Below are 21685 nucleotides of genomic sequence, written 5' to 3' on the forward strand. Positions count from 1 at the left end.
ATTACTAGGATACCATAAATAGAGGGAAAAAATTCAGTTACTCGCCTCAAGTAACAAATGTTCACCCTCCCTGACGAACCTGAGGCTGCTAGGGGGAGTCACGACCCTCAGTCATGAGGGATACGACCATCGAGAGGTTTTTTTTCTACATTTTAGATTAGCTGAATTTGAAATTCGTTTTAAAAACTCTCCTTTTAAGTAATAAAAATATGTTTGACCTTTTTTATCTTTCGCGTAAAGAATATCAAGTTTTCTCACTCAAATTTACTCAAAAGGGTGGTAATTACTTTTATTTAAGAGGAATGAATTATTTATTAATCCAGAATACCCTCACCATTTGAAATGTAATTTTGAAAGAGTATTTTAACAACTTTGAATACTAAAGATGAAACCTTAACTAATAGCTTTCAGTAATAATCATTTAGTCCTAAAATTGTATTTTAAATATCCAATTTTAAAACCTTTTAAAACTTTCATTCCTGTTGTAAAATAAAAGATGACGTTTTGATTATTGCTACTTAACTTTGTGTTTTATTTATAATTTGTGATAAATTGTTTTTGAAAATTGCTTTAATATTTTAATAACAGGGGTTTGCAGGTAAGTTATATGAATGTTTAGTTTACAACATTTTGAGTGTGTCCAAATACTTGTTCACAAAATCTGGATTGTCTCCAAATAATATGAAAATAACTCCTGTAATTAGAGATAATCCAGATTTTTTGAACAAGTATTTGGACACACTCAAAATGTTGTAAATAAATTATCTGGTCAAATTATAAGCTTAATAATAAAAATGAAAATGGTATTTTCTGGCGTTTCTCATGTGTGTGATTATAATCCAGGATTCGGATCTCACATACTAATATAAGAGTTTCTGCTTAATAAAAAAGCTTCTTTACATCTCACCAATAAATGTCTCTAGTGAAGTTCTAGTGATTCAAGAACATGGTTTCTAAATTGGTTCATATATATAGAACTTCCAAGAATTTGAGTAGTGTGGTTGTCAATAATGGGTAGAATTGGTGAATGTTACACGTGTGTAAAGTGATCACTTAAACCAGCCTATGACGGTCGTCAGCCCCGTAAATGCCCAGACTTCCATATTCTTCTTCATCTTTGATGAGATGTCAAAAAATAATGTTTAGTTTAACAATTGTTTTTCGTTTTTCATGCACCCTATATAATCCCTCGAGCGTAAGTGATATTTCCCTATACGGTAAAACTATTACTGTCTTGCACTGTCCGAATTAGCTTCTGACTCTTCCAATCTCAGTCTAGTTACGTACATTTCAAAACCAAGACAGTCGTCTTCAACCACGTATTTGTTCATCTCACCCATGAGAATTGACTTACGTCCGTGAAATTTTTATGGAATGTACCGCAAGCCGCAACACATGGGTATGATATGCCATCTTTCATAATTTACCATAATCAGTAATAATTATTTAATATTCTCTACTTAAGAGCGCATTTTGATTATTGTAATGCATTCTAAGTGAAAAATTAAGTTATATTTACAAAACATATGAAAATGAATAATAAATAAATATTTGTTTTTTTTTGCTTCACTTTTTTCATTGTATTATACGTGTTTTAATTTAACACGTCACTCCATACTCTGGATTTTTCATTAATAATGATATATTGGAACATTTTTTCATTATTTACAGTTGTGTTTTGATAACCTTACTACCCGAATATATTTAAAAATTAATTGATGTAGCAAGCAAAAATATCCCTCCCTGGGTCCTGAAAAATCCATAAAAAATAAACAAATAACCGTCTTCCCAATTGTCAAGAAAAATATAAGTTATCCTGAATATGTGAAAAATATAAAGAAAAGAAAACCCTACTGGAACTTTGATATGAATTTTACGAACACAAATAAAATATTGTTTTAAATTACACAATGATAAAAAAATGTAAACATAAGTCTTAAATGGAGAAAACCCTGATTTGTGAATGAGTATTTGGGCACAGTCAAAAAGTAGTGAATAATAACAGTCAGATTATAAGGTGTTTCTTAATTTGTAAAAATAATCCGGGGCTTGGATCTTGCATACATCCAATCAAAAGGGTCCTTAATTAAAGCTTTATCAATCCAACATAGATTGCTGTTTTAAACTCATATGTACCGTGTTATAAAAATCATGATATATATATATAGGAGTTCCAAAATTTTGAGTATAGTGGTTGTCGGTCATTTATGTTGAGATGTCAAAAAAAATTAACAATAACTCCGTAATGGAGAAAACCTAGATGTATGAACAAGTATTTATACACACTGAAAATGTTGTGAACAAAATATTACCAGTCAAACGCTTCAGATATTAGAATAATGGAAATATATAAGAATTATGAAGATATACTGGTAGGTATGTTCTTTTTTTCACATCTTAACATAGATGAAGAAGAATATGGAAGTCTGAGCGTTTAACGACCGTCATATGCTGATTTTAGTGATCAATTTACACACCTGAAACATTCACCAATCCTAACTATGAATGACCACACTACACAAATTCTTGAAATTTCTATATATATATATATATATATATATATATATATATATATATATATATATATATATATATATATATATATATATATATATATATATATATATATATATATATATATATATATATATATATATATATATATATATATATATATATATATATATATATATATATATATATATATATATATATATATATATATATATATATATATATATATATATATATATATATATATATATATATATATATATATATATATATATATATATATATATTTGGTTTAATTTTCGAAACAAAGTACTTGAATCACTCTCATTTCTCCAGAGACATCTATTGGTAAGATGAAATTTGAGGTAGGTATGTTAATTTGAGGTACATGATTTAAGATTTAAATAACTTTTCATCAATCCAAGATAATTCACATTGTAGGATAGGAGAAGATTTATTTATTTTTTTATAGAAGAATTAGAGTTCTAAATTAGTTACCTGAAAAGGTAGATCATTATAAATTGTAGTTCTCTGCAATTAAGAAGTTTAATGAGACTCTTGTTCGCATGCTGTTAGAATATTAAATAGGCCTGGTTAAGAGAAAGTCGAGATCTGTGGAGATTAATGAAGTGCTCTGGGATTTAAGTGAGATCAATCCTGATTTATAAAACACATATTCAGTACGAAACATATGTATTACAATTTTTTACAGATTAATTTTACAGATTTTTAATTTATTTTTCAGTTATGCCTTATTTTCACAGTTCAAACTGATATGTTTAAATAAAAGATTTATCAAGAATTTCACCTAAATTACGCGAGTATAAGCTTATACATATGTATTCAATTCCATGTACCCTACTTATTAGTGCTAAATATTATTTTTTTGACATCTCATCATAGATGAAGAAGAATATGGAAGTCTAGGCATTTACGGGGCTGACGACCGTCATAGCCTGGTTTAAGTGATCACTTTACACACGTGTAACATTCACCAAATCTTTCCATTATTGACAACTGAAGTTTTCAAACAATTGAAGTTCTGTATATGTGAACCAATTTCGAAACACTGTTCTTGAATCACTACAACTTTACTAGAGACATCTATTGGTGAGATGAAAATAATATGAAAAATAACTCCTGTTATTACGCAGTAGCAAGATGTTAATCGTAGAGCAATGAAATTTATGAGCGTTAGGGAGGTACTTCGTAGTGACTTATATAATATTATCATTACATACTTGTATAATATTAAATCAATGGGTGTTATGAATAAAGGGAGTCGATAAATAAATCAGATTCGTCTTTATTATATGAACCAAGCGAGAAATAACGTTATTCATTCCGTTAGCGATATGATATCTGACCCGACAGCTAGAAGCTATTTTTTTGCCTTGGAATAATATTTAAATATTACGTATCGGAAATCAAATACTATGTAAAGCCTTAATATTATACAAAAAAAAAAGTTCTTATTATTCAACTGCCAAATTTTACTAAAAATATATTTTAGCAATTTTTACACTTAGGAATTTCTGATGAACGTAAATATATTGTGTATTTACATATGTACATGTATATGTCCGCCTCCGTGGTGTAATGGTTGGCGTGTTTAGATTCCGTGCTGGAGGTGCTGGGTTTGATTCCCAGGGGAGATGAAAATAAATATTGGTGATTTTACACTCTAATATTTATTTATTACATATTTCCCTGTACTGGTTACAGACGTCGCGACGCGTCGTTCACTTCATGTGAGTAAAAATGAAGACAATACTGCATCAATACGATGCAGTGCCCTATGCACCATTGGGTGAGTTAAGGTAATGTATAATTTTTCGTTAAATTTGTTACGTGGATATTACAAATGTATAATTTAAAATTATTCCTTGATTAGTTTCACGTTCTTTAGTTCGAAACTTTCTTGTCATAATATTATTTGTGTATGAAGTAAGAGGGTAGGTAATTCGAAAAGAAATGTAAAAGTCATAAGAAAAGTAAAAAAAACTTAAAACAATTTAACGACACTTTCCTCAAGTAAGCTGTAATATTGTATGAAGAAAGTTGGTAAAAGGAAGGGTCGCATTTAAGATTTAATAGGTTTTACTTTGGAAACTCAATACCATTAATATACAGGGTGATCTACTGGAAGGAGCATTTATTTTGATTTTAGTATAATCGTAAACCTACACATACTGATACAGTCATTCCAGCTGATTCCATTCATCCCATTTCACATAAAATAGCCAGTTTCCATTCATTATTAAATAGACTAATTAATATCGTGAATTAAACACAATTAAACTTATAGCAAAAAACAACGGGTATAATAGCGCGCTAAAAGATAAAATGTTCAAAAAATAAAATAAAAATACATACATTCAGCTTCTAATAATGATTCAATTAAAAATAAGTCTTGGCGGATTTTTTTTTTACACTGGTTCAATAACTAAAAATATTTCGAAAATCTTACCCTCCCATATCCACCCTGCATATTATACAAATAATAGTTTACATAAAATCATTGATTAGTCAAAATCGAAAATAGATATATTACAAAAAAAAGTGGTATCTATGAAATTTCGTGTGGAGATTGTAATAAAAAATATATAGGCCAAACCGCGAGAAATTTAATGATTAGAAAAGAACATCGTAGCGGTCTTGTTAGTAATTATTTTTCGGAATTTGCAAATCACGTAATAGATACAAATCACTCATTCCACTCTCATAATTTAAAATTATTACACCTTGTTCCACATAAAGGTCAAATTAGGAATTATTTAGAAAAATTTGAAATTCAAAAAAATCTAAATTCTAATAATAATTTAATTAACAATATATTGTTTCAAAATTCTTAACCTTTGCTTTCCATTTTTCCTTTGTTTTCAAACTCCGCCCCTTGACTAACCCCCTCCCCCTAACATTTCCCTCTCCTTATTTATAGAACAATTTTAAATTTTAGTTATTATTCAGACCTCACGATGGAAGTTAAGCTTCCGAAACTAGTAGTCATTAATAAACTCAAGTGGTACAAAACTATCAACATTGTCTTGTATTGTATTTAAATGAGCCATAGAATGTCGTATGTTATATTTCATAGGGTATAACTACCGTCCTTGAAACAAAGAAATTCGCAATTTGCAATTCGCGAAAAAATTCGCGAACGTCTGTTCCCATTTTCATAATGAGTCTCAAATTTGTGCTCATGGTATTTTTACGTATATTAAGATATGGAATAGGTAGACATATACGAAACTATCAATTTTTAATTCTTGTTTCAAAAAATTTCTTTTTAGCATTCTGAATCAAATAATGTCCACCACCGTCGTGTAGTATGTATTGATAGCGTATGTTTACCATGCTGGAAGTTCCTGGTTCGATCTCAGTTGTATTAAAAATTAATATTGGTAATTTTTCACTCATGTACTTATTTAGACAAGAGCCGTAGCGTGGTTGGTTAGACGCTCGACTGCGGAAATGGCGTCGCGGGTTCGATAAATATTTATTTTCAATTAGTCAGGGTGCTTGTGAAGTTTTCATATCTACTTATCTTATTCTAACTATCCTACTTACAGACAACTCTTTAAATTTATAATACAAAGACAATAATTTATTTTAAAATTTAAATAAAAAATATCTATCATTACCGATCAATTTAATACTACGTTGATGTGAATCAGAACCCTAGCATCATTTGGGGCTGATAACGTTTAAAAGAAGAAGAATCTAATAGTACAAAGTAAACGCTTTAAATGTTAATTTAATTAAAGCATCAAAAATGATTATTTTATAATATGAGTATATAACACATATACTCGTAAAGGTACCTTTAAAAGTAATCTGATGGACTGTAAGACTGATGTCGTAAATGGGAGTTTTTTTCAGGACATTCTGAATGACGCTTTTAAGGGTTGTGTTGACCCAAGTCAGGAGCTTTTCACTCATTACGAACAAAAGGTCAGCAGGTTCGCATTTCAACATTGTTTTATGTACATTTCAAACTGTGCGTCGTATTATACGACATTTAACCAACCCTTAAAATAATTCACTATCGTTTTCGTTCCAATGTTTTATGAAATAATGAAATTATTGCGGGGTTTTTTTTAACTGAAATAAATAAGATGATAAAGTAAACTTCTTAACTTTTTTATCTTAACCAAAATTACAGATCCACTAGAAAGTATTTTTTAAGCAATGGAGGTTTGTGCTTTTGTATCTTCGTAGAATTAGTCGGGGTAATTCTGAGGATATGATGAAAGCTGACGGGCATTAAGAATATATGTATTCTTGTTTTGTAAACTGTACATACGTAATCCCACTATCTGTCTTTTTATCGTTTTTCTCTTTATTTCATGGTATTTCTCATGAAATATTTATTGTGTTTAAAAAAAAAACATAACTTTATTTCACTTGAAATGGGGACTTATATAATTAGTTGGGCAATGCATTAAAAAATGAATTGTGCAAAAAAAGTAACATTTAAAAAAGAGCTAAAAATCAGTTTACTCTCATGTAAATCATTAATTTATTTTCTATGTAATACAAAAATTATTCACCACCTCTTTTCAGCAAAATACTTAATAAATTGTCCTTAAAATAAGGATGAAATAAGCCATTTTTGAAGAAGAAAATGAGTCGCAAATTGTATAATGTATAAGGGTTTGAAAATATGAAGGATGAAAAAGTCTGAAAGCATTTAAAAATATTTTTTTTAAATTTATTATTAGATTAAAACCAATATTTTTAGCTTTTCCACTTTTTTTATTTGACCAGCGACCGGGTTTCGTCGTTACCGACATCATCAGACTGGTCACTGTCTGACATCATCACCAGTGGAAAAGCTAAAAATATTGGTTTTAATCTAATAATAAATTAAAAATGCAATTCCATCACTAAGTGTCAGTGGATAATATAAATCTATAAATAAATGTTTTGTTTATTAGAAGAAGATGTAAATATGTATTTGATGTTAATTAAGTATAAAAAATTGTTTGTTTTGAATGTAATATAAGCAAACAAAATAAAAATGAATTAAATATATGTACAATTTGATAACGCTAACATTTTTTATTTCAATGTGCTAGAAATATTCGTATTCTAGAAAATCAGAATTAAGTTTTAACCGATTGAAGAATTGGTTAATAAACCGTAGCCCAAAGTCTTTCGTTATTTTACCCCTTCCAAAAAAAAAGAGAGTACGAAATGTTGTAAGAGTATACAGCTTCTCATAAAAGACTGATCTGTGCTATAAATTTTCTAGCAACTGGAAGTACATACCTCAAATTTACTATGGCAATTTCTCATAAAACTTTTTTTTATATTTTTACCTAAAACGTAACTCTAGAGTACCTATTTTTAGAATTTAATACAAAATTTAAATTTTTCACATGTCAACATAAATGAAAAAAAAATTGGAAGCTTATGTGAATATGGAGGGGAAAAAAGTAAATATATTTAAAAAATGTGTATATATATATATATATATATATATATATATATATATATATATATATATATATATATATATATATATATATATATATATATATATATATATATATATATATATATATATATATATATATATATATATATATATATATATATATATATATATATATATATATATATATATATATATATATATATATATATATATATATATATATATATATATATATATATATATATATATATATATATATATATATATATATATATATATATATATATATATATATATATATATATATATATATATATATATATATATATATATATATATATATATATATATATATATATATATATATATATATATATATATATATATATATATATATATATATAAATATATATATATATATATATATATATATATATATATATATATATATATATATATATATATATATATATATATACATATACATACATGCATATATTTATAGGGCTCATGGCTTATCATATGCTGGTTTAGTGATCACTCACAACGTGTAACATTCACCATCCCATCCATGATTGACAACAACATCAATATATGTATATTGATCAAAATCGTAACACAGTATGCCCGAGTTCACAATAGCTATCTATGGTGGCTTTAAGGCTTCAATTAAGCAGGAAAAAAATATCCGTTTAATAGAGTTTTTCTAAACTCAATCTGTGATTGGATTTTGAAAACTTTTTTTTATCAGAGATTGATCATATATGACTTGCAAGATTTGAATATTGTGGTTGTCAACCATGGTTAAAATGGTGAATATTTTTGAAAGCCTTTGACAGATCGTAAGCCCTGTAAATAACCAAAGTTCCATATTCTTCTTTATGCATGTTGAGGTGTAAAAAATGTAAAATAACTCCTAAGTGGGTGAAACCCAGATTTGTAAACTAGTAATTGGACACACTTAAAATGTTGTGAACAAAAATTTTGACTGAAGCGATTGCTAGAATATCACAATACACGGCGTTAAAAAGCTAAATCCAAGGCAGAATAAAACTACGAATTTTCGCTAAGGCAAGCTACAGGTTTGGCGTCTAAATGCAAACCAGTTTTCATCCGTAAACGGTATGCAAAGCTCGTTCGTGTAGATAATCTTTCAGAAACTTACGTAAATAGTATTATACTATACATGCCTGCTTCGTATCGCGCTTACTCGTGTAAACTAATATTAGACTACTCAGCTAAATAAGAGCGTAGTTTTCGCACAACAAAACTCACTTAAAGTTTTGATACCCAATATTTGCTCAATTTTCTGTGCGGATAAGTAGGCACACGTAGCCTGAGTTTTATGTCAAATAGTCTGAAGAAACCATTATTTTGTTTATCACTTTTTGAGATCTTGAATCATGGCAAATAACTTACTATTACCCCGCTTTGTATGTTTTTCAGTTATATAAAATAAACATTTTTTCTTAAATGATTTTTTTGTTTATTTTTTCAGTTTTTTGTAAGGGAATGTTATTAATTTTGAATATTAAAATGTATTTAATGTTTTAGAATCTAATAAACCCTGATGATGACAAGGTTCTTGTTGAAACCGGTAGGTTAAAATGTACTTATAAAAAAAATTGGTTTAAAAAAAGTTGTTTAATATTATAAAGTTTTTTTTTAATAAAAAAAATTCATTACAAGTGATGCGCAATGATTTTTTATTCTTCTTCATCTTCTTCAAACCCCTATTTGCATCCCTATGGTGCATAAGGCACAAACGCAGTTTTATCTTGATCGTTAACAAATGAAGGAACGGTGATCAGCCCTCCGTTTCAGGTATCAGTCCAGGATAATATTGAATAAATATTACAGTAATAAAATCAGTCATATTTATTTGACCCCCCTCCTAGGAATCAAACCTGGGACTTTCAGAACGGTAGCTGAGCGTGCTGTCCATTACACTACGGATGCATAGATTTATTAAATCACAAACAAACAAAATGTTGTTTTGGAGATGCCCAGCAATGCCACCAGTGACAACAAGGAGATCGGCATCACCCCCCACAATCTGCAGTTGACTATCCACAATGACGAAAGCTCAAAAAGCTGCTCTCTGGCGCTACTATCGCTCAGGGAGGCATCCTGCCCAACATCTTGGCCATGCTCCAGCCCAAGAAGACCGAGAAGAAGGCGCAATAATACGGCGGCTCCACTTTCCCACCTTCAGACTCAGCAGATTGACGACGTTTTTCATTATTATTTTTTTTATATTTCATTATCATTTTTGTATCATAATCCATATATGCATTGTATAAGCGCCCTTGAGGTAGTATTTTACGAAAATGGCGCTACATAAATCATCCAAAATTATTATTAATTTTATCTTATCTCTTAAACAGAATCATCCTTAATCCGATGGATCGCCAAAAAAACAAGAATATTTAAATCCTTTAAGGTAGTAAACAAGCCACATAGTATTTGATCACTTCAAAGCGCTAGTCATTTAATTTAAAATTTGATAACGTTAAGATAATTTGGTCATTAATCCAGATTCGGTGTTTTGACAAATTAAGTCTTAAATTTTGTAATGTCACGTTACTTGCCAATTTCTGAAGAAATTATTATTCTTAAAGTAATCGATTTTTTTTCACGATATCGGTTTACTCAGAACATTGCACCTTATTGGGCACTAAATAAATGTTCTCGACTTAAGTGCACGTCAGTGACAAAATAAAATGTGAAACATCCATTAAATATAGATATAATTTGTCGGTCAGTTTGATAGAAGTTACCAGATTACTAGCAAAATGTGAAAATTCTAAAACAATACCTATTGGATTGCGCAGAACTGAGCATAAATGCGACTACGTCAGGAAAACAAAAGATCATATACCTACGTGCTTTATCATGAAGTAAAAAAGTAACTGAAAAATCTCTTCACCTTTTCTCAGTAAAAATCTTTGATTTTATGTTAATCCTTTCAACGATCAGCTGAACCTTTAGAATAATGTTTGTGCTTATTATCGTCTGAAACTGAAATTATTCCGCGTGGGATATTTTCTCCCCTTTACTTTCAACATCACAGTAATCAATATTTATGCGAAATGGATCATTCGTTGAATTTAAATAATATGATTAAGAGTAAACAACGCTCCTTTTATCCGTATTATCTTCTCAGTATTATATAAAAACCTTGAAAACGATTTCTCCAAAAAATACATTAGTTTCAATAATGACATAAAAGCACGTGTTTACGACAAGTTAGTTTTTTGTTAAAATGATGTTTACATTGTATAATTTCATCATCTTTTATTATTTGTACTAATGTAAGTTATTTAAATCGTCCTTCCTCAATCATTTCAATAAGTGTTTTTGAGTGGTTATAGAGTGGATTTGTAACAATTTGTTTACTCCCAGTATTTCCAGTACTTAAAATACTTATTTGTTTATTTGAAACTTCAATCAGTTTTTACTCGTAGGTGAAATTTTATGTTTACTTACTTTGTCTTTGGCACGAAGAATTGTGTTTAATTTCTCTCTGCAATCCTTTCCACAGTTTACTGACGATGAGAGAGTACGCCAGGCTCATGATGATTAAAGGCAGTAGAAGGAGAGTGCAGTCGAGGAACAGATTGTAAGCCCTCTCGGATCCCACACTCGGCCATTCTTCGCGGCACTTAAATCCTGTGAAAAAATATTAAATAATTTTAGAATGTAAAATATATTTGAGAATTTTTATGCAGAAAATTGATTTACTTTGTGGACTTTAACAAGATTAATTTTATAGGATTCAACTGAAATAATCATAATTTTCTATTTAAAAAATAAAATACTTACATCGTACCACTTAATGTGTTTTATTTCATTATACGCGACTAGTTTCGAAAACTACAGTTGTAGTCAACTACAGGTGAAAAATAAAACTGACGAGCATAAAACAATATTACATATGTATATATTATGTATATATATATATATATATATATATATATATATATATATATATATATATATATATATATATATATATATATATATATATATATATATATATATATATATATATATATATATATATATATATATATATATATATATATATATATATATATATATATATACATGATATAATTCCGGTTTATATATCAATGAAAATAAAAGGTAGACGTTTTACAACGCTTTTTACTTGAAAGTTGCTCCAACGGCAAAAATCTTAATGAACCAATTCAAAGGAAAGTATTTCACTTATACCCTCTCAAGTTCTCGCATGGGTTAAATGAGAATTGTTCTCCCATGAATGCAAAATTAACCTTCATCGTGGTTTGACGTCAGATTATTTGTCGTAAATAAGGAATAAAAAGCGTGCAAATAAAATTCTTTACCACCCGACAGTTAGTTATGCAATATTGCGTAGAGTAAAGTTAATATATACCGAAATTATTTTTCTCACGAACTCAATCAACTGGGTAGTTTTTACGAACCTCGGCCTCTCATTGCCTTCAGGGTTGAGACACACAGTATAGGGATGGTCCATGACAGGCTGGCTATCCATACCACAGCGATCATCTTGTAGGCATGAAACTGGGTTTGCCACCTTCTGGACTTCAGGGGTCTGCAGATGGCGAAGTATCTTTCCAAAGATATCGCCACCAGGGTCCAGACTCCAACCGAAACAGAAACAGCTGGAAAGAACAAATAATTTTATATTGTACAAACATTTATTTAAATTTTAAAAAATGCTTAATACTAGTGTTATTGACTGAGTAAAACCTAAATTTAAAAAATATAGATTTTAACACAACGTGATTGCCGAATTAATAAATGAAATTTGAAAAAAATGAAGAATCATATAGTTAAAGTAAAACTGAATGCATAAATCCAACTTAGTATGTTGGTTTTTTTTATAAATTAATTAATCAATCAGCTGACGTTCCGAGACAAATTTCCGCTGAAATAAAAAACAACATATCAAAACTCATGACAGTCAAACAACTGAACGCTAAACAAAACCATATATTGTACACGCATTTAAAAATTACTCACATGAATCACAAGAAAACACTCCTAGCTAAACGATATATAAATTCACCAAGTACGTACTACATGTAAACATTGAACCACGATCCCATACGCTGAAACATATTTTTTAAATCCAGTATATACCGCGTTTAGTCAATAAAAAGGTTGAGTTATTTAGTAAAGCTCATTTTTAATGAGGATTTTACTTAGTAAATACCACTTTTTCTTAAAGTCTACTGTGACATATATTTCGATGCATTCCGCGTCATTTTCAAACACCGTATGTTGTTTGATAGGTTTTACTACAAAGTGACTTCCGAATAAATTAATGAAATTAATAAAACACATTTGATTTACTTGCTCAAACCATCTCACAACACCTTTCTTAATTATATTGATAATGTTTATCTCATTATGCCTTGTATTCATTCTTCATACCACCGTTTGAAACAATAAATTAACCTTAAATTTTTTATTTATAATTAATTAATTAAGTAAAAAATCATGATTTGAATAAACCTTAAGGATTTAAATTCGCGATATTACGGTTTCACTAATATTTGTATGTATATTTTTACTTTTTTACATATTAAAGACTTGAATAATACCACATATTCGGTTTAATTTCATTACACAAAACTAGTTTCAAAAACAACTTTAGTTTTCAAAACAAGTCATGTATAATTCAATAAAACTCAGTAAGTGGTATTTCAAAAGTGTTTAAAATAATCAACATGTCATTGTACAAAGTTAATGCCGATTCAATATTTTTTAATGGCGTCGTGGCAGATCATGTAAAATATATACATAAGTATAAAAAATATATCATCATGAAAACCATAGTATGGATATAAAATTGTTCATCCGAAAACTGGTTACTGAGATTCTGACCACGTTGTTCTTACATTGTTTAAGTTATTTGTATCACCACAACGTAACGTTAAGAAAGAACATGTCAAGTACAGAAAACTGGGAACAATAAAACTGCTACAATTTCATTCTAGTTGACTCACTATTATCTCTTCCGTTATCATTTCTATACCATATATCCCTCGTCTTATGATGTCTTGAAATAACAAACTTACTGTTGTTATTTATGTTTTACCTTAAAAAATTAAGACTTAAATTTCCCAAAAATAGAATTGAATATTATAGATAATTTATTTTCAAACTCAAAGTAAAATAATAAATTTATAATAAAAATGCAATAAATAATATTAAAATTAATGCAACCAATATTTTGTAACAATAAGCTACAATTAAATGTATATAAATTTATCGTTAAAAATGCAGCAATGAGAAAGTTTAGAAGGCAATCTAAATCTAATTAATATTTTCATATTATTCACAATATTTTGAGTGTGTCCAAATATTCAGGCGATTAGGGAAATTCATGCTTTTCCCAGTATGTAAAATAATCCGGGTTTAGATCATGTTTACTAATAAAATGGATCTCTAGAAAGAGATGAATCTGCAAGTCGGCACAAATAAAATTGCTTTTGTATTTGGGAGAAACGTTTAACTATTTACCTTACTCGAAATTTTCTCATCATTTTACTTATAATTTTATATCAGTTTTCAAATCACAAATTCCATTTCCTTTAAATAATAATCCTTAAATAATTCATGGACAATGATAGCGAGAAAGGATTTTATAAGATAATCATAAGAACAGATTTCACCAATCTCACAAAACAAACAAAAAGACTAAAATTTAAAATTGCATTTTAATAACTTTGTTTTAATTTAATTATTAAAATTCTATTATTTGACTTGTTGAAATGACTGATTTTAGTGGAATAATCAACAAAGTCCATTTTTCAACATTCGAAAAGGAGAGGGAAAACGTTTTGTTAATATTTTATTTAACTACAATCTGCAATAGTTAAAGCACTTTCAATTAAATTCAGTGGCCTGATAAATAACAAATTTCTCATAAATAACTAATTGTAATTTTCAAATAATTATTTAAATTTAATAGCTCTTTTAAGTTAAAGGAGTGCTGTAAGCTAAGATTGACATTTAAACGTTACACGACACAACAAAATTTGTTTTTTAATTTGTAAAAAGTAGTGACTCAGGAAACATATCCATCAAATGTTTAGCGATTTTAATCAACATTTTTTATTGTTTATTGTATATTGATAAAAATAAATGATTATTTGTTAGACGTAGAACATATATTATATTCATCTAAGTATATTTTTTATTGCATTTTTATCACAATAATAAATGGGTTTATCAATAAATAGATGTTTTTTCAAGGGATGACATATTTTACTCTTATCCCGTTGAATAAATCAAAATGGAGGCCGTCTGAAATTTTAATTTTAATATTTTGAAATGGGGGAAACCAGATTTTGATCAATTTACTTTAAGGTTTTCAGGATGGAAGCCTTTTTGGATTTTTATATTTTTATTTTTTTAATGATAACAAAAACGTGTTCTTACGTCTCTTGACGCATGACAACCCTTATCTTATTCTGATACCTATGGTTTATGGTACATATATTAAACGGAATATGGACAATAAACAAAAAAAACTACTGGAGATAGGTTCTGGCCGGAACTGACAAAATAAATCCTACACAACTATGTTAAACGATTAAAAACATGTGGCTACTATCGTATTTTGGCAAATATGTCCAAAAATTATGGCAATGGTACGCATTTGGTATGGAGACAAAAAATAAAGATAGACGTCACTGGCAAGTTTTTTTTATTTATCAATGCACTCTTTTCATTACTTAATTAAAACATATTTAAGAAAATGACGTTATTAGAAAGATGAAGACAAGATAAAGGTAGGGAGGATTTACTAAATTATTTTTGGACATTCTTAAAATTTGTCAAATTTTAAACAGATTTCTAGAATAAAAACATGTGTGTTCTAGTTTTTGTTTTCATTTAATGGTCTCAAGGGGAAACGGAGAGTGCGATCTACTCACATTTTAGTGTCCTTCCGGCGAGACATCAAAACAAAGCTTTTGCAAACGGTACGGTCGTAAATTTTTCCTTACTTTATCATTTCACTGGGCTTTTAGTCATAAAGTCAGGCAGGAAAATTCATTGAAGAGAGACGGAAAGCTTAAAAAAGACCGTGAAAAGGTATTTTTGTATAACCTTTTAAAATTATACAATTGTAAATTACGTATTCGTGTTTACAGACGAACTCGTTTAACCATTTTTCAAACGGATTCAAATTAAACTTCCAGAAGAATTATTAGAATGGAAGTAATTCAAATGCTTTTTTATCATCAACAATATTATTTTATGATCTCGTTCATTCATAATTTCCGATTTATGTTTTATTCTACATTTTTATAATATTAAGTCTTGGGTTTATTTCTGTTTCCTTTTAAATGTTTTTTTTTATCCTTTTAAATGTTTAACCATCAAGAGTTTTTGATGCCAAAATACAATTAATTAGCAAATAAATGTAAATTTATTTCAATTCTTTTAAAATTGTTTTGTTTAACTGACAGTTCTTATTAGAACTTTATTTTACTCCTTTTATAACTTAATTAAAAACAAGTCTTGCGCACTAAAACCGTCTTATCGTAAAAATGGAATTCAAATTTCCAAAACATCAATAACCGTATGTGTTTGTAAAAAAAAAGTTGGGATTTTTTAAATGAAAAACCTACAAATTCCTTTACTAGTCGATTTTAACTATACAACTAATACCTTATAAATTTTAACAAAAAATAACGTAGAATTTTAGATTACTAAATGCTGTATGTTTTTTTCACTCTAATATTTATTAAATACATATTACCCTGATCTGGTACCTGAAGCGGAGGGTTGATCATCTTTCCTTTACCATAACACTGCATCGATGCGATGCTGTACCCTTTGCACCATAGGGTGTGGATAAGGGTTAGAAGAAATGTTGTATATTTATTTATTAAAGATGACTCACTTCCCGTTTTTTACGGCTTGTGTCAAAATTTCTGATTGATTAATTAATCAACCACTTTTGTTTTATCGGCTATTGGAAATATGCGAACGGGTGATTTTGAAATCAACTCGATTAAGATTGCCACTTTTACTGATTCACTTTTACCAATTTGTTATATCTTCTTAGATATTCGTAGTTATATGTATAATTCGTATTATGTGTCAATCATTTTTGATCACGCCACATCTGATTGCGAATAACTTTTTAATTTTGAATTCGTTATTCTGATTGAGTTAAAAAGCAACAAAGATTGACATTATTATTATTGATTAACGCAACACTATAAGCGTAATTGTATTTTTTTCATTCATTCAGCAATGTAATATACATACTTGAAAGGGTTGAAAAATTTAAAAACAGTATGAAAAGAAAAACGTAAATAAAACGAAAACAAATTTATAAAAAATGTAACAAAATTAACTAATTTATGTTAAATCGTACACAAAAATATATAAAACGGCTTACAATGGATTATCATAAAATCATTAATTTGACGTGTTGTTTTATATCATAGGTGTCTCAACTTGAGACGAGGCTTCTTTCGTTTATACGAAAAAAGATAAAACCCTGAGCATCGCAGGGCTTACGATTCAGACTAATATCTTATTTCGTATAAAAACGAATGTCAATTTATTTCAAGTTATATATTGATATATCATCCGTCGGGTAAATAATACAGTGTCTGATGTGCATGTGATTGTTAGTGGATAAACAATATTTTATATTTTTCATATTGTAAAATTTAAGTGTCTGACATTCATCGCGTTAGAGAGGTTTAATGTTGTCGTAAACAACTTCTTTTTGTTTATCAGTATATATTATTTTATCATATTTAAAAACGAGAATGTAATGTTTAATTATTGTGACTATCACGTTAAATTATCAAATTTAATCCATGTTTTTTTTTTTAATTACAATAACGGTTTCTAAAACAAAGGAAACGCTTGCATTGTTTTTTTTCCGAGATTTTTCCCGCATCCATGAAATTTCAATCATTTTAGTAAAAAGGTAAAATGTTTTATTTGCAATACAATGCAGGAATCACGTTGAAAATATTGTTTTGTTAAAAAAATACGGGCCTTGAATAACGTGAAAAACGGAAAATTAAGTTTAATTATTAATTTTCCCTGCAGGTATCAAATGAAAATATGTGGAATCTTTTATTCGTAAATGTTAAAATGTTGGAACATAACGTAAGGTTCAAAAAATAAATCCTAACAAGGATGTGAATAAAAGTACATATACGCGGGAAATTACTGCAGACGGGAATTCGATGGGTGGTAGACTAAATTATTACACGGAATGTATTTTTTTATATATAGAAGTCTGCGTATATTTACAACGCTTATGACCTGTCATAGGCTGGTAAAGTGATCACTTTAAACACGTGCGACATTTACCATTCTACCCATGATTGAAACTCTTAGATAAATGAATAAATCTCATGACACAGTATTTATGAGTTCACAACAGCCATCTTTGTCGGATTGAAAAAGCTTTTATTAAGCAGAGATTTATTTATTGGTATGCAAGATTCAAACCCTGGATTTTTTTACATTCTGGGAAACGCCTGAAAACATGAAAAAAACTTCTTTTTTGTTTATAATTTGTCCAGTTATTTTTACACACAATATACTGAGTGTGTGCAAATACAAATTTGGTATTTCTCCACTCAAGAGTTATTTTTACTTTATATAGATGAAGAAGAATATGGAAATATATGAACACGGTTAAATTATAAGGTTTTTAATGATTTCATATTCTTTTTCATCTATGTTGAGATGTCAAAAAAAAAATACTTCAAAAAAGGAGGAAACTCTGATTTGTGAAGAAGAACGCATTGAAATAGTGTTTATAATTTTTTTATTAACATAATTTGTACACATTCATTTAAAGAACAATATTTATTTTGCAGAGAGCCACCAAGCAACCTTGTGCATCTTGTCGATGGAGTTCTTTTTGCCTACATTTTTTTTGTTTTTAACTATTTTAACCTAATATACAAACAAAAAAGACAGAAAAATTAAGGATATAAACTATTTGTCTTCAAAGTTCAAGTTCAATCAAATTACTCATTTTTGAGAGAACTTCGCTTAGCTCTTTATTAAAAGTGTAACAGTTCACTTGAAATTTAGGTTTGGAAAGTTAATTGTATTTAATTTTAAATTTTCATATTAATTTGAAATTTAATTTTCGAATAATTTGTGCTAAAGTTTGTCGCGGACCGGATAAATTCAACTGGCCCGAAGGCCGGATCTACCCCGCGGGGAGGATTTTCCTCACCATTGCTAAATACTGTAAACTGTAGATGCTTCTTAATTAATATTGCTTTATGTTTAGAGTTCAAAGAAAAATCATTTAAGAATTTTAGAAATGAAAAAAATCTATCCTAATTAATTATTATTTTCAACATTCCAAGTCTAAAAGGAGAAACCGTTAAAAAAAACAGTAATTCTTCAACAATTTAAGGGTAAAAATTACTTGAATCTAAAGTTCATCTTTGAGATACCATAATGCAATACCAAAAAATTCTATAGATTTTTAAATATTTGGGAAACAAATACTTTTATAACCTTCTTTCAGGTTGTAGACATTAAAATGCTTAAAAACAATAAATAATAAGTGTAAGTCCTTCACCGAGCACATGATCTTAGTCTCTGTATTGGAGAGAACAGCGTAACGAATTTTAAGATTACCGAAGTAGAAATGTCTAGAAAATTAGTTAAAAAAATATTGTATCTTTATAAAATAAATAAAAATTGCACCAAAAGTCAACAAAGTCGAGTCAGGGTTTAATTGCTGGATAATACATATTTTGAACTTCGGTCATCGACAATTTGATTACCGAAATCAAGGGATGACGGAAAAGTGCGGAAGATCGGAATGGCATATTAATAGCACTATCCTTATCATTCATCATGCACTTTGCGTAATACAACTTAAAATATTTAAGTCGTTTTAAACAAAGTGAACGATGAATGATAAGGAGAGTGTTATATTAACATACCATAAAGTAAACAATGCTTTTAATGTACAAAATATGATATATAATCATTATGACATCATTACGTCTTGACGGAGATTTCCAGATTTCCCACCTCAAATAATTTATTTTATTTATATAGAGATATAAATAAAAATCTATTCATACTTTATTCCTTCTTTTTTTTAAATACATCCAAATTTTGTTCTGTATGGATTTTTCATGGTGTCGGTGTGAAGATACTAGTAAATTGCTACACTTTATTACCGCTGCAAGTCTCCTTGTTAGTTTTTACACCCCGATAACTGAGATAATATATAAGTCGTCAAACCGATCCTGGTCCTAGCAGTAAAAGGGTGTATCTACTGCAAAGTAGCGATGCCAACAGAGGGTACATTTTCTACATTGTCGCATTTTCCAACACCTTTTATTTAGGTCAAGATAATACTACCGGCTCTCGCTACATGTATAAGGTATAATGTACTAAACAAAGACGACACATATACAACACTAACCTTCGTATATTGTATCTCCTCTAGTAAAACTCTTTGAGTTTCAAAACCATGTGAAGAAGAAAAGGCTATCAAAGGATTATTGATGGAGGGAGAGTTCTCTTAAATGTTTTTCTTTGACCAACTTTCTATTCATTACGTTTGAAGTGCTTACTTATTGATTCATATCTTAAATATTTCAAATAATATGAATAATATTGATATTATTTATTGTATTAGACACTGGATTATTCTCCCTACGTATGATAAAGTGATCGCTTAAGCAAGCCAAATGCCAGGTCGAAAGCCCTGGGATGGCCAGACTTCCATGTACATTCATATCAAGTTGAGATATTTTTAATAATTTTCATTTGGACTATGAAATAATTACTAATATTTGTTAGTTTAAGATAACAAGAATAAAATATACTAATGGCAGCGTGGAGTGATACATTTATTTTACAAAATTAATGAATATGAGCGCTTTAGTTCACTTCATTTCGTTTTTAACTTTTACACACCTTATAAATGAATTTAGGATAATTATTAAATATATTAAGTATTTAGTTACAACATTTTGAGTGTGTCCAAATACTTGTTCACAAATCTGAATTATCTCCAATTATAGGAGTTATTTTTCATATTCTTTCTTACATCTCACAATTCTTTACATCTCACCAAAAGATATATCTAGTGAAGTTTTAGTGATTTTGAAGAAGGTGTGGGAAGGAATCAAGGACTCAATTCGCTAATATTTCTCTGTTATGCACACTTCTTTGTATTAAAACCTTGTTCCTTGTAAAAATTATACTTTTTGACAAAAAAAAATCAGATTATTAAAAAAAGTTATCTAACCAACGCCTAACGACTTGACTTAGTCATGTGTCGCTTAATATTATATCCAGATTTTTCCTTCATTTTTTCCAACAATTCGCACGCTTTTTTTTCGAAACCACTTCTTTGTACTGCTAGTTTTAAAACTTAATTTTAAATTTTAATAAATTTACAGTCTGGTGGATATGTAAGACTTTAAATTAAAAAAAATAATAAGCACGATGAATCGTTTTACATAGTTATCTAGGCGTAATGCTGTTGAAATGAAATGCCTTTTTTTTAATCAAAGCTATTCAAAACTTTCTAGAATTTTTTTTTTATTTTAATATCTTTTATTGACTAAACATTATTTCTTTGAATTTACGCTGTTTTCAGCAAAAAAAAATGAGAGCTTATGGTGAAGGACGATTTACTATATGAAAAAGGAAATAGTGAAGAAATAGTTGGTAATG

The 21685-nt window shown here is 28.4% G+C and overlaps 1 protein-coding gene across 1 annotated transcript in view; it reads right to left on the minus strand.

Moving 5' to 3' along the window:
• LOC148310617 (cholecystokinin receptor type A-like) overlaps positions 1 to 21685 on the minus strand; it is a 105718-nt gene that overhangs the window by 59096 nt on the left and 24937 nt on the right. The window contains 2 exon segments of the mRNA XM_088258125.1: positions 11447 to 11629; positions 12409 to 12627. Of these exon segments, the coding sequence (XP_088114251.1) occupies positions 11447 to 11629; positions 12409 to 12627 (402 nt within the window).

This window comes from Brachycentrus maculatus, unplaced genomic scaffold, assembly GCF_059751285.1.
Source record: "Brachycentrus maculatus isolate JH-2025_06_01 unplaced genomic scaffold, ASM5975128v1 h1tg000090l, whole genome shotgun sequence".
NCBI classification, from domain to species: domain Eukaryota; kingdom Metazoa; phylum Arthropoda; class Insecta; order Trichoptera; family Brachycentridae; genus Brachycentrus; species Brachycentrus maculatus.